The sequence below is a fragment of the Somniosus microcephalus genome, chromosome 5, assembly GCF_052327205.1.
Source record: "Somniosus microcephalus isolate GS21.2 chromosome 5, FLI_Smic_1.0, whole genome shotgun sequence".
Lineage (NCBI taxonomy): Eukaryota > Metazoa > Chordata > Chondrichthyes > Squaliformes > Somniosidae > Somniosus > Somniosus microcephalus.
In genome coordinates, this window is record NC_140991.1 from 54,573,640 (window position 1) to 54,586,605 (window position 12,966).

The following is a 12,966-nucleotide window of genomic DNA, read 5'->3' on the forward strand; positions in this document are numbered from 1 at the left end:
GAGGCTACCATTGTGAATCTACTTGTGTTTCTTCTTTATTTTATGCCTGCTTCTACGAGGTGCTACCCCTACGGCTTCAGCAGAGGTAGAGGCAGCCTGCTCACTTCCCTGCTGCAACTGCTTAGACACTTTTGGCAGACATCCTCTGGGTTTTGGAGTCTCTGATGGCCCGGCCAAAGTGTGCTCCTCCTGCGACTATGCAGAGGCAGACTCGGCCATCGCGATCCAAGGAGGCATCTGGGGCTCTGACTGAGGGGGTGGCAATGGGGAAGAAGTGTGAGCACTTGAGAGGTGCCCCCACTTCCGTGTCTCCTCTCATCATCATCCCTCTCATGGGCCACCCGCACGTCCCTGCTAGCAAGGAGCTGGAGAGCACCTTGCTGCACAGCAGCGGGACCCTGAGGACCCACTTCTACATTGACATCCCTCCTAGAGAGGAGGTTTATGAGCCTTTGTCATCTATTCTCCATAGAGACCATGTTCTCCTGTGAGTGGCGCATTATCTATCCATTGAAGAGCCTACAGTCGCCATCGCCTGCGACACGGTGGTGCTCATGTTGGAGATGGACTCTTCCATTCTCTGCACATTTGCAAACATCGCGCTTGCAAAACCTGTCAAAGCCTCCTGCACTTCTTGCTGCATCCTCCAGGAAGGCCCTCTTTCTGGATGGCCCCTGAGGCTGAGCGTCTGCATGCAGCTGAGCAGAGCTGGGAGCATCCTGTGCCCTCCGGCAAGGAGTCTCCACTGTTGTCCCTGTCTCCACCATCTGCTCTTGCTCATTTGTGAGTTGTGAGACACCAGGTGACATCACTACTCTATCTCGCGTGGCACCCACCGAGGTGTGTGTATCTGCACTGGTGCTGGGTACGCTTATGCCTGGTGGCGGTGTGCCCTCAGAGGCTGGAGGCTCCTCTGAGGAGTCGTCTTCCTCTTCCTCCTGGACGGTGTTGTTGGGGGGGGGGGCTCTTGATGGACCTGTGGGAGGGTAAAGAGATGAGTTAGATATGTCATATGAAGAATGGGTACAGATACCATTATGCAGATGATGACCATTCAGTGGCTGCTGACATCAGTCCCCATATGAGCGACTGATGTATGCCATGTAACTGTTTGCTGAGATGTCCCCCTCTCTCTGTCTCCCACCTCCAGCTGCTCGGCAACTCCAGAAACTTCCAAGGCAGCCTCCTCTGCTGATGTTAGGGTGGCTAGTGATGGTGTTCCACCTCTGGTTCTCTCCCTCTCCCTCTTATTGTGGGCTCTCTTTTCCTGCAAGGAGGGAAAGAAGAGAAGGTTGAGTGAGTGTAAGGAATGGATGGGTTAGATGTTTAGAGGGAGTCTATGGTGGAGTGGGGTGCCAAAGCCAAGTGGCCTCCTTGTGTGTTGTTAGTTGGTATGATTGCATGGTGAGTGTGAGGGGTGGCTAGCCAGCTGGGGATGTGTTAATGTAGATAGAGGGAGAGGGATGGGTGGACATGCAAGGTATGTTGGTGTGAGTAAGGATATGCAGCAGTAGTGTAGGGAAGGCAGAGTGATAGGGATGTGATGAGAGGCACAGCAGGATGAAGTTGAGTGTGGCTTTGTACTCACCTTTCCTGATCTAATGAGATAATTGAAACATTTCCGACACTGCACCCAGGTCCTCCTGACCACATCCCTGCTGTTTACCTCCTCTGCTATTTGGAGCCAGGCTCTTTTGGTACCCTGGAAAGGTCTCTTCCGCCCATTAGAAGGGAAGAGGGCCCCCTTGCGTCCTCTGACTCCCTCCACAAGCATATGGAGGGAGTCATCGGAGAACCTGGGTGCAGCCTCTGCCTCAGTGCAGTCATATTGGGCACTCTTTCCAGCAGTCCAATTGTGCAGTGTGCTGCCTGCACATTCCTAGATGAACCTTCAAATTCAATGTGGCCAAGGTTCCTTTAAATATCCCAGCTGAAAACACGTCATCGTTGATGTCATCAGACCCGCACCATTTAATAGGGCCGGGTAATGCGCAGGGCAGCCTTAATAGGCCCCATTAACGCAAAGTCGATCTGAGGAGCGGCATGGAATCAGGAATTGGGTCATAACACGCCACGGAGACCACCCGCACCCGACCCACCCAGGTACAGAAAATTCCGGCCAATGTTTCATGTCGATGACCTTTCATCAGAACTGGAAAATGTTACAGATGTAACAGGTTTTAAGCAAGTAAAGAGGCAGGAAAAGTGGGGAGGGGAGGAAAGAACAAAAGGGAAGGTCTGTGATAGGCTGAAAGGCAGGAGAGATTGAATGACAAACGGGATGATGGTGCGAGGCAAAAGGAGATGGTAATGGGACAAGTAAAGAAACAAAAGATGGGTCTAGAGGAGGTGTAAATGACAATAGCAGAATCATCAACACCTGCCGTCCAAAAGAAATGGGGGCAGAGGTTTTGATTTGAAATAGTTGAACTCAATGTTGTGTCCAGAAGGCTGTAAAGTGCCTAATCAAAAGATGAGGGGCTGTTCCTCGAGTTTACATTGAGCTTCATTGGAACAGTGTAGGAGGCCGAGGACTGAGAGTTCAGAGTGGGAGTGGGGCGGAGAATTAAAGTGACAGGCAACCGGAAACTCAGGGTCATGCTTGCTGACTGAACGGTGGTGTTCCACAAAGCAGTCACTAAACAGCTGAGCAGTAAACTCGAATAGCTTTGTTGCACTACTTAGCTGTATCTTTCATTCTTCCTCAGGGAAATCAAAAATCTCAAGATTTGGATGTTTGAATAAATTATTACATGCACAAAGAAAGACAGAGCTAGCCAAGGAAATAATTTTAATATATTCTCCACTACGATCTACTAATGCAGGTAGTGCTCACAGGGGGTGAATTTCCACAGGGGTTCTCCTGCTCATTGGTCATAACTTTAGCGGAAGAGCCACGGAAACTCTGGGAAAATAGCGCCTTTCACAACCTCAGGATGTCCCAATGCACTTTACAGCCAATGAAGTACTTTTGGAGTGTAGTCAATTCAATGTAGGAAATGTGGCAGCCAGTTTGCGCACAGCAAGGTCCCACAAACAGCAATGTGATAATGACCAGATCATCTGTTTTTTAGTGATGTTGGTTGAGGATAAATATTGGCCAGGAGACTGGGAAGAATTCCCCTGCTCTCCTCTGAAATAGTGCCATGGAATCTTTTCCATCCACCTGAGAGGGCAGATGGGGCCTCTGTTTAATATCTCATCCAAACCACGGCACCTCTGACAGTGCAGCACTCCCCCAGTACTGCACTGGAGTGTCAGATTATGAGGGGAATTTTAACATAGGTGAGCGGGTGGGAGTGGGTGCGGATGGGAGGTTAAATGGGGAAAAATTGGAAGCGTGTCGGGAAGCCGGCTCGAACCCGCCGACTTCCAGGTTTTACCCAAGGTGGGACAAGGGGCGAGCAGCCAACCCTTTCCCAGGAGACAGTTTGGCACTTGAAATATAATAATGAGGCTAGAAGCCTCGGATTTAACCTGCTTTGCAGGTTTAACTGTGGCCATATGGGGTTCCCAGGCCTTGGAAATCCCGGCAGCTGCAGCAAGGCGATGACAGCCTCGGGAAGCAATCCTTGTGGGCCGGGAGGAGCAGGAGCACTTCCTCCCACCCTTCCAACCCCCAAGCTCCCCCACCATTAGCTCCCCACCCCCATACAAACCCATAACTTATTGTGCAGCCTTCCTGTGCTTGTGTAGTTTGTAAAAGTTTGATTGCTGTAGTGTTTTACAACTAAACATTGTTATGGCCAACACTTTGGAATTAAATAGTTCTTCCTAACATTCATTTTTTTCCTTGCTTAAGTGCCTGCCTAATTGTCGTTGCAATTATGATAGAACCAGGAAAACTCTTTTGCTTCATGAACATATTGTAAGTGAGATCTGCTGATCATACCTTGATTTATCCTGTTTGGAATTGAACCTGAATCAATTAATTTCTTTAAAAAGTTGAAATAATCGTAGTCATAGAGTCATAACAGCACAGAAGGAGGCCATTTGGCCCATCGAGTCCGTGCTGGCTCTCTGTAGAGCAATCCAGTCAGTCCCATTACCCCGCTCTATCCCCGTAGCCCTGCAAGTTTATTTCCCTCAAGTGCCTATCCAGTCTCCCCTTGAAAACATTAAGTGTTTCCGCTTCCACCACTTCTGTCGGCAGCGAATTCCAGGTCCTCACCACTCGCTGCGTAAAAATTTTTTTCCTCACATCCTCCCTGTATCTCTTGTCCAAAACCTTAAATCTGTGTCCCCCTAGTCCTTGTTCCATCAACTAGTGGGAACAGCCTCACCCCGTCTAGCCAATCCAAACCCGTCATAATCTTGTACACCTCTTTCAAATCATCCCTCAACCTCCTTTGCACTAATGAAAACAAATCCAGCTTCTCCAACCTGTCCTTGTAGCTAAGATCTCCCATCCCCAGAACCATTCTGGTAAATCTCCTTTGCACCCTCTCAAGGGCCTTCACATCTTTCTTAAAGTGTGGTGACCAGAACTGGACGCAATACTCCAGTTGTGGCCTAACCAGCGCTTTATAAAGATTCAGCATAACTTCTCTACAGTAGTGTATGACAGGATAATGAATTTGGGAGTGTCAATGTAAATGTGTTTAAATGATATGAAACTAATCAAGAACATAACCATTCCCTGCCACCAGGTGTCAGTGTAACACCACAAGGCAGAAGATTTGCGTTTTAGAAAGCATATGGATTCTTGTCGGAACACCCTGGTTACTAAGGCCTCTTGAAGGCCCTGCGGTCATTTGAAAAACATAACAACCACTGGCGGCTGTGTGAATGGTGCAAGCAAATGGAAAATTCCATTCAGACTGAGAGTTGCTCTGTCTCATATGGTCAATATGTGTGGGTGGCAACGCGCCACCGGAAGAAACAATTCTTCAGTAAAAGGGGAATGATTTTAGTGATCAAACATGAATCAGTGATGTTTTGATGCAAATGGATGCGTGATGAGTGTTTATTGTGTGAGTCATGTTTTAACAATGTTCACAAGCTCTGCAATAACAGGCATAAGGAGAAGAAGTCTGCCAGATCTAGTGTAATTTTATTCCATATTTGCAGAATGGGATTACTGAGTAATGGTTCAGTCCATCTGATTTTACACAGTAAATGAATTAAGGAAAAACAGACACAAAGGACTGCCAATTGTGGTTGAATTGTAAAGACTTTTCCATGAATTGTGACTCAGTGGCTGAACACTGGAGCTGAAAATCTTAAAACACTTTAAAAAAAAATCACAATATGCATTTCTGGCCACCACTTTGCCTTCACCATGGCTATGTACCCATAGCAACTAAAACAATTGGATCTGAAAATGATCACAAACCTTCATTTCTCAGATTACGTAATCGCTTTGCCTTTGGTTTCCAGCATTGCATTCGGAGATTTAATAAATCAGGCCTTTTTTGGAATATTTTCAAGTTAGTTCACACGGGAGGGTGGCTAGGGCAAATAATACAAGAATGCGTATTAAACGTTAAATTTTAAAATATATATTTTGCTTACATTAAATCCATAATTTGCAGTCGGCATTAGCATAGATAAGTGGCATAATAATTTCAATGTAAATTCTACAAATGAAATATTTTGATGTTAACATGGTACTGTTTTCTAAACAAAAAAGATATATAAAGAGAAAGGAATTTTCTGCTTCTAAAGATAATGGCCTATAAATTAGGCTGCGCAGGTGCAGTCAGAAAAAACAGACCTTGGGGCCACCTGCTACCTACAAGGAAGGTTTTTCAAATTTACTTACCTGAATATGGAATTTGAATGAGCAGGAGTGCTCCTCCCAACCCCATACTTAAAGGAATCTCGCCATCGCTCCTGACCACCTTGATCGCCGCTGCTCCTGACTCCCCCCGATTGCTACCACACCCGAACCCCCCCAGCCTCTGGGCCTGACCCCCTCCCCCCCACCAGACTCCTATTCCCGATCTCTGGCCTCTGATCCCGATCCCTGGCCTCTGATCCTCACCCCCGGCCTCCTATCCTGACCCCGGTCTTCCTATTCGCCCCCGCCAACCCTCCCCTCCACCACCCCGGCCTCTGATCCAACTTTCAGCCTCCTATTCAACACCACCACCCCCTCATCCTCCAGACTCTGGAGTTTTAATTTTAGCTAAGAGACTCAAACGTGGAACCTTATCGAATGTCTTCTGGAAGTCCATATAAACCACATCCATAGACATTCCCCTGTCAACTACTTTAGTTACTTCTTCAAAAAATTCAATTCGGTTCGTTAGACATAACCTACCCTTTGCAAATCCACGTTGGCCCTCTCCAATCAGTTCAAATTTCTCTAAGTGCTCAGTCACTCTCTTCTTAATTATAGATTCCAACAACTTCCCCACAACAGATGTTAGACTAACAGGTCTATAATTTCCTGGTTTTTCTCTTTCTCACCATTCTTAAATAGTGGAGTTGTGGCAGAACCACTGAATGACTCTGGCTAACTGTACATAATTCTCTTTAACGATGTTCTAACACCAGCCTAAGCCTGTACCATTGTGTTAGGCATTACTGTGTTTTGTATATAGAGTTTGCATGTACGGGGCGTGGCCCCTTTAAGAGCGCGGGAAAACACAGGCAAACGTGATGACATCACTCGCAAACCACGTGACTGCCCAGGCAGTCCTCGTGGCATCTCCGTTGAGTAAAGACCTGTTTCATTGTTCTCCTGTGTCGATCTCAGTTATTCGTAGGAATTCGGCAATTCCTACATTGGTGACCCCGTTTTTGTGAACGTTTTCACAGAAGAAGAGCACAGCATGGAGGCAAACGCCATTTCGCTAAAGCTACCGCAGTTCTGGGAGCAGCAAGCGCCCCCGTGGTTTATTCAGGTCGAGGCCCAGTTTGCCCTGAGGAACATCGATGCGGATCAGACCAAGTATCTTTACGTGGTCTCCGCACTCGACAGCTCTACCGCCTCTCGGATCGTCAGCCACCTCGAAAACCCCCCAACGGAGCGCAAGTGTGAAACCCTCAAAGCGCGGTTACTGCAAGTTTTCGGGCTCACAAAATCGGAGCGCGCCCGTCGATTACTCGCGATGCCCGGGCTCGGGGACACCAAGCCTTCAGAGTTGATGAGCCAAATGCTCACACTCCTGGGCTCAGAACGGGAATGTTTCCTATTCCGCGAAATTTTCCTCAGCCAACTGCCTGAACAGGTACAAACTGCCCTGGCCAGATCTGAAGCTGAAGACTGCGCAACACTCGCGGCGGAGGCTGACAAAATTTTCGTTGTAACTCGGCAGTACTGCACCGCCACAAGGCACCCATCCCCCACAGACACCACCCCAGCTCGTCAGCCTGCTGGGCTGTGTTTCTACCATGCGCAGTTCGGCGCGAAGGCAAAGCGTTGCCGCCCTCCCTGCAGTTTTCCCCCCCCAAAAAAACCAGCATCATCTGACACTGCGGTCACCGAGGAACAGGTCTAGCGGGTACCCCATGGCCGCGATGGCGATCGGCAACGCGGGAAAATTGCTGTTCATCACCGATACCCTCTCCGGTCATCGTTTTCTGTGCGACACCGGAGCGCAGTGCAGCATTTTACCCGCGTCCGCCCTCGATGTGCAGACGGGGAATCACGGCCCCGCCCTTGAAGCGGCCAATGGCGGCACAATTCGGACCTTTGGCAGACGGCGAGTGGAGTTGTGCCTCGGGGGGCAACTGGAAGTTTGTCACGGCCAAAGTTTCCCAGCCCCTCCTTGGCGCGGATTTCCTGTGCGCCAACAGCCTCCTGGTCGATGTTCGGAACTGGCGGCTGATCAACGCAGCCACTTTTAATTGTCTTCCGTGTTATCGCAGTAAAACTACGTCATGCACTGTCTCCTGTGCGTTCCCGACTCCTGATGAGTTCGCTCGCCTGCTCAGCGAATTCCCCGACCTGACAAGACCCACGTTCTCCTCCACAGCCATGAAACATGGTGTGGAACACCACATCACCACCAATGGCCCCCCGGTCTACACGCGGGCCCGGCGCCTGGAACCTGGCAAGCTGGCGGTCGCAAAGGCGGAGTTCGCCACCATGGAACGGTTAGGGATTATTCGCCGGTCGAATAGTCCCTGGTCTTCACCCCTCCATATCGTCCCGAAGCCTGGCGGCGGATGGCGGCCATGCGGTGACTATCGACGGCTAAACGACGCCACCACTCCTGATCGGTACCCGATTCCCCATATCCAGGATTTCTCTGCCCATTTGGCGGGGAACACCGTTTTCTCAAAAGTCGACCTCGTCCGAGGCTACCACCAGGTCCCAGTTCATCCACAGGGCGTCCAGAAGACCGCAGTCATCACCCCATTCGGCCTCTATGAGTTTTTACGGATGCCATTTGGGTTAAAGAACGCCGCCTAGGCTTTCCAACACCTGATGGACTCCGTACTGCGGGACCTCAAGTTCCTCTTTGTCTACCTGGACGATATTCTAATTGCCAGTCCTACCAAGGAAGAACATACCTGTCACCTACGCACCCTTTTTTGACGCCTCAGCCAACACGGCCTGATTATCAACCCGGCCAAGTGTCAGTTTGGCCTGCACCAAATTGACTTCCTGAGGCATCGCATCACCTCAGAGGGAGCGGTTCCTTTACCTTCGAAGGTAGAGGCAATGACATCCTTTCCACACCCGCAGAACATAAAGGCCCTGCAGGAATTCCTAGGCATGGTAAATTTTTACCACCGTTTCGTGCCTAAGGCGGCACTACTCATGCGGCCCCTGTACGAGGCCCTCAAGGGCAAGACTGGCAAGAACCCGGTAGACTTGTCGGACGACATGGCCCGGGCGTTCGCCGACACCAAAAGCGCCTTAGCCAACGCGACTATGCTGGCGCACCCGCTGCCAGGAGCCACCATCGCCCTCACCACCGACGCACGGTGGCATAGTGGTTAGCACTGTTGCCTCACAGCGCCAGGGACCCGGGTTCGAATCCGGCCTCGGGTGACTGTCTGTGTGGAGTTTGCACATTCTCCCCATGTTTGCGTGGGTTTCCTCCGGGTGCTCCGGTTTCCTCCCACAGTCCAAAGATGTGCGGGTTAGGTTGATTGGCTATGATAAATTGACCCTTAGTGTTAAGGGGATTAAATACGTGGGGTGACGGGGATAGGGTGGGATATGTGTTGGTGTAGGGGTTACGGGGATCGGGTGGGATATGTGTCGGTGCAGGCTCGATGGGCCGAAATGGCCTCTATCTGCACTGTGGGGTTTCTGTGATTCTGTGATTCTGTGATACACAGTCAGTGCCGTGCAACAGCAGTGGGTGAATGGGACGTGGCAGCCGTTGGCATTCTTCAGCCGTCAACTACAGCAGAACGAGAGAGCATACAGCACGTTCGACCGGGAGTTGCTCGCCCTTTTTCTGGCCATCTGCCATTTTCGGTTCCTTCTAGAAGGACGTCCTTTCACCGCCTTTGTGGACCACAAGCCGCTGACCTTTGCAATGTCTAAGACCGCCGAACCGTGGTCAGCCCGATAGCAGCGTCAACTGACCTACATATCCGAATTCACCACGAATATACGGCACGTGGCTGGTAAGGACAACCTAGTGGCAGACTGCTTCTCCCGCGCGGTCATCAATACGGTTCATTTGGGCATCGACTACGCCCTCATGGCAGCGGACCAAGCCTCAGACCCGGAAGTCCAAGCTTACAGAACGGCCATCACTGGCCTCCAGTTGGCCAACATCAAGTTCCGTTCGGCAGGTACCGCACTGTTGTGTGACGTCTCCGTACAGGATCCTCGCCCTGTCGTGCCGGTCGTCTGGCGCCGCAAAGTGTTCGACGCCGTACATGGGTTGTCACACCCTGGAATGAAGGCCTCTCAGAAACTGATGTCTGCAAAATTTGTATGGCATGGCATGCATAAAGATGTCCACGACTGGGCCAACACCTGTATGGTCTGCCAAAAGGCAAAGGTACAGCGACACATCAAAGCTCCATTGGCCGCCTTCACAGTTCCGGAGCGACGCTTTGACCATGTCAACGTGGACCTGGTAGGACCACTCCCACCCTCCCGTGGTTTTTCACACATCCTGACCATGGTTGACCGCACCACCAGATGGCCAGAGGCGGTTCCCCTGTCATCCACTACTTTGGCGGACGTGGCCAGGGCGTTCATTTCCTCCTGGATCGCCCGTTTCGGAGTGCCCGCAGATATTTCGTCGGACAGGGGACTGCAGTTTTCCTCCGAACTCTGGAATGCAGTGGCCCAAGGACTCGGTGTCAAATTACACCGCACCACAGCCTACCACCCACAGGCGAATGGCCTCTGCGAACGCTTCCACCGCTCAATGAAAGCCGCCCTGAGGGCCAGCCTCCAGGATGCTAGATGGGCAGACAAGCTACCATGGGTCCTGTTGGGCCTTCGCACGGCCCCCAAAGAAGACCTTCACTCTTCATCTGCGGAACTCGTGTACGGTCAGCCGCTGTGAGTCCCAGGTGACCAATATCGACGGAGCCATGGTCCGCGTCTGCCCAGCTTGCTAGTCACCAAGAGGCGGCCAGATGTTTCGCACCGGTGCCCACTTCGCACCACGGGCTGTAGAGGTCACACGTTCCCACGGCACATCACAAGGCTGAGTACGTTTTTATACGCCATGATGCACATAGGGACCCGCTCAAGACCCCATATACCGGTCCCTTCCGCGTGTTGGAAGCAGGGGACAAAACCTTCACGGTAGATGTCAGTGGTAAACCGGACCACATTTCGGTCGATCGCTTAAAGCCAGCACATTTGGACCTCGACCGCCCCGTCGAGACAGCACAACCGCCGAGACGGGGTCGGCCACCCATCGTCATTACGGCAGACCAAGTGCGACCGCCCGCCAGACCGCCGGCCGCCCTGCATCCTCCGCCTCGAGAGTACAGGAGTCGTTCTGACAGGCTCGTCAGACCCCCTCACCATTTGACTTTGTCCGTTAAAGCAAATTCTGGGGGGGCGCATGTGGCAGAACCACTGAATGACTCTGGCTAACTGTACATAATTCTCTTTAACGATGTTCTAACACCAGCCTAAGCCTGTACCATTGTGTTAGGCATTACTGTGTTTTGTATATAGAGTTTGCATGTACGGGGCGTGGCCCCTTTAAGAGCGCAGGAAAACGCGGGAAAACGCAGACGCGATGACGTCACGTCGCAAACCACGTGACTGCCCAGGTAGTCCTCGTGGCATCTCCGTTGAGTAAAGACCTGTTTCATTGTTCTCCTGCGTCGATCTCAATTATTCGTAGGAATTCGGCAATTCCTACAGAGTTACATTTACAATTTTACAATCTGTAGCTGCAGTTACTGGCAGACCGCATTGCGGCACTGGAGCTGCGAATGGATACATACTGGAGCATTCGCGATGCTGAGGATGTTGTATCCGTGTGTTAATGAAGACACGGAATGCAGGAGTTGGTTTACAGGTGTTTGCTGGACAAAGTCTGGAGGTGAACTAACAGATACAAGACAATATACAGGCTTATATAGCCCGAGTGGCCATTACCGGCATTACAGTACACAGGGGGCTCTTAAAGGCACATACACCACAATTCCTCCCCTTTTAGACAACTAGTACATAATATTTTAAGTAATCATTAATTAACATGTTACACGAACAATAATCTACACATTGCTGCAGTTAATCAATTATAAGTCAGTCTCTCAGGAGGCTTCCTGACTCGGTCCGGATAATGCCTCGGTGGTGTAGTAGTTTCTGGTGGTGTAGTAGGTTCTTTTGGCAAGGCTGATTCAGCTTGAATGCCAGTGTTGGGTTCATTTTGTTCCAGTATCACCGGATCGGAGGTAGATACTATGGGTATCTCTACTTCATCATTAGGCGTATAGAGTTGTGGTGTAGGTTGTCCCTTTTCGGATGACTCTATGATCTGGTCAGCATGGCGCCTTATTATGCTTTCTCCAATGTCCACGGTATACATCAGCGGTCCTAGTCGTGTGCAAATAGTTCCAGGCTGCCATTTCTCGGTACGGTAGTCCCGGGACAAAACTTGTTGACCTATCTGGAAGGTTCTAGTTGGCCTTTCATTCATGCCTTGAAATTGCCGGTTCTCCACGTCCCTTCTGATGTTTGGCTTGATCAAATCCAGCCGGCATCTTAGGTTTCTATTGAAGAACATCATGGCGGGAGTTTGGTTTGTAACCACATGTGTTGCATTCCTGTATGCAAACAAGAAGTTATCTACCTTATGCTGAAGTTTTATGTCTTCATTACCCATGGCCTTTATGGCCTTCTTGAAGGTCTGGACAAACCTTTCAGCCAATCCATTGGTGGCGGGATGGTATGGGGCGGACGTGTAGTGCTTAACCCCATTGTTTTTTAAGAACTTCCTGAATTCTTCGGACACAAATTGCGGTCCATTATCAGAACAGATCTGTTCTGGCAGCCCATTCCTGGCAAATATGGTCCTTAATACTGTGATGGTTTTTTCCGTGGTGGTGGAGGACATCTTTATTACCTCCGGCCACTTGGAGTGTGCATCAACCGCGATTAAGAACATTGAGTCCATAAATGGACCAGCAAAGTCGATGTGTACCCTTTGCCATGGAGATGAGGGCCACTCCCATGGATGTAGAGGGGCTTGTGGTGGGGCGTTTTGGACCTTCTGGCATCCTAGGCAGCTCTTGGTCATTTCTTCGATGTCTCCATCGATACCTGGCCACCACACAAACGCTCTGGCTAGGTTCTTCATTTTCACTCCACCCAGATGCCCCTCGTGAAGCTCCTTTAGTACTTTATCCTGGAGTTTGGGTGGAATCACCACTCTGGATCCACACATCAAGGTTCCTCGGCACACTGACAGCTGTTCTCTTCTTTGCGAGAATGCTGGCAACAGTGGTTTGCCATGTGCTGGCCATCCCTTCACCGTTAAATCGTAGACTCGTGAGAGAGTCGGGTCATTTCTCGTTTCCTTTTCAATGGCAGAATTTGTTACTGGTAGGCATTCTACTATGGTTGAGTGG

At 50.3% G+C, this 12,966-nt stretch overlaps 1 protein-coding gene across 1 annotated transcript in view; it reads right to left on the reverse strand.

The window, feature by feature from the left end:
- Positions 1-4,722: 4,722 nt before the first annotated feature.
- The window catches only part of LOC147117041 (cAMP-responsive element modulator-like), a 288,959-nt gene continuing 280,715 nt past the window's right edge, over positions 4,723-12,966 (reverse strand). The window contains exon 9 of the mRNA XM_085987622.1: positions 4,723-5,451. Coding sequence (XP_085843748.1) covers positions 5,436-5,451 — 16 coding nt within the window. The 3' untranslated portion in view covers positions 4,723-5,435. The remainder of the gene's footprint in view (positions 5,452-12,966) is intronic.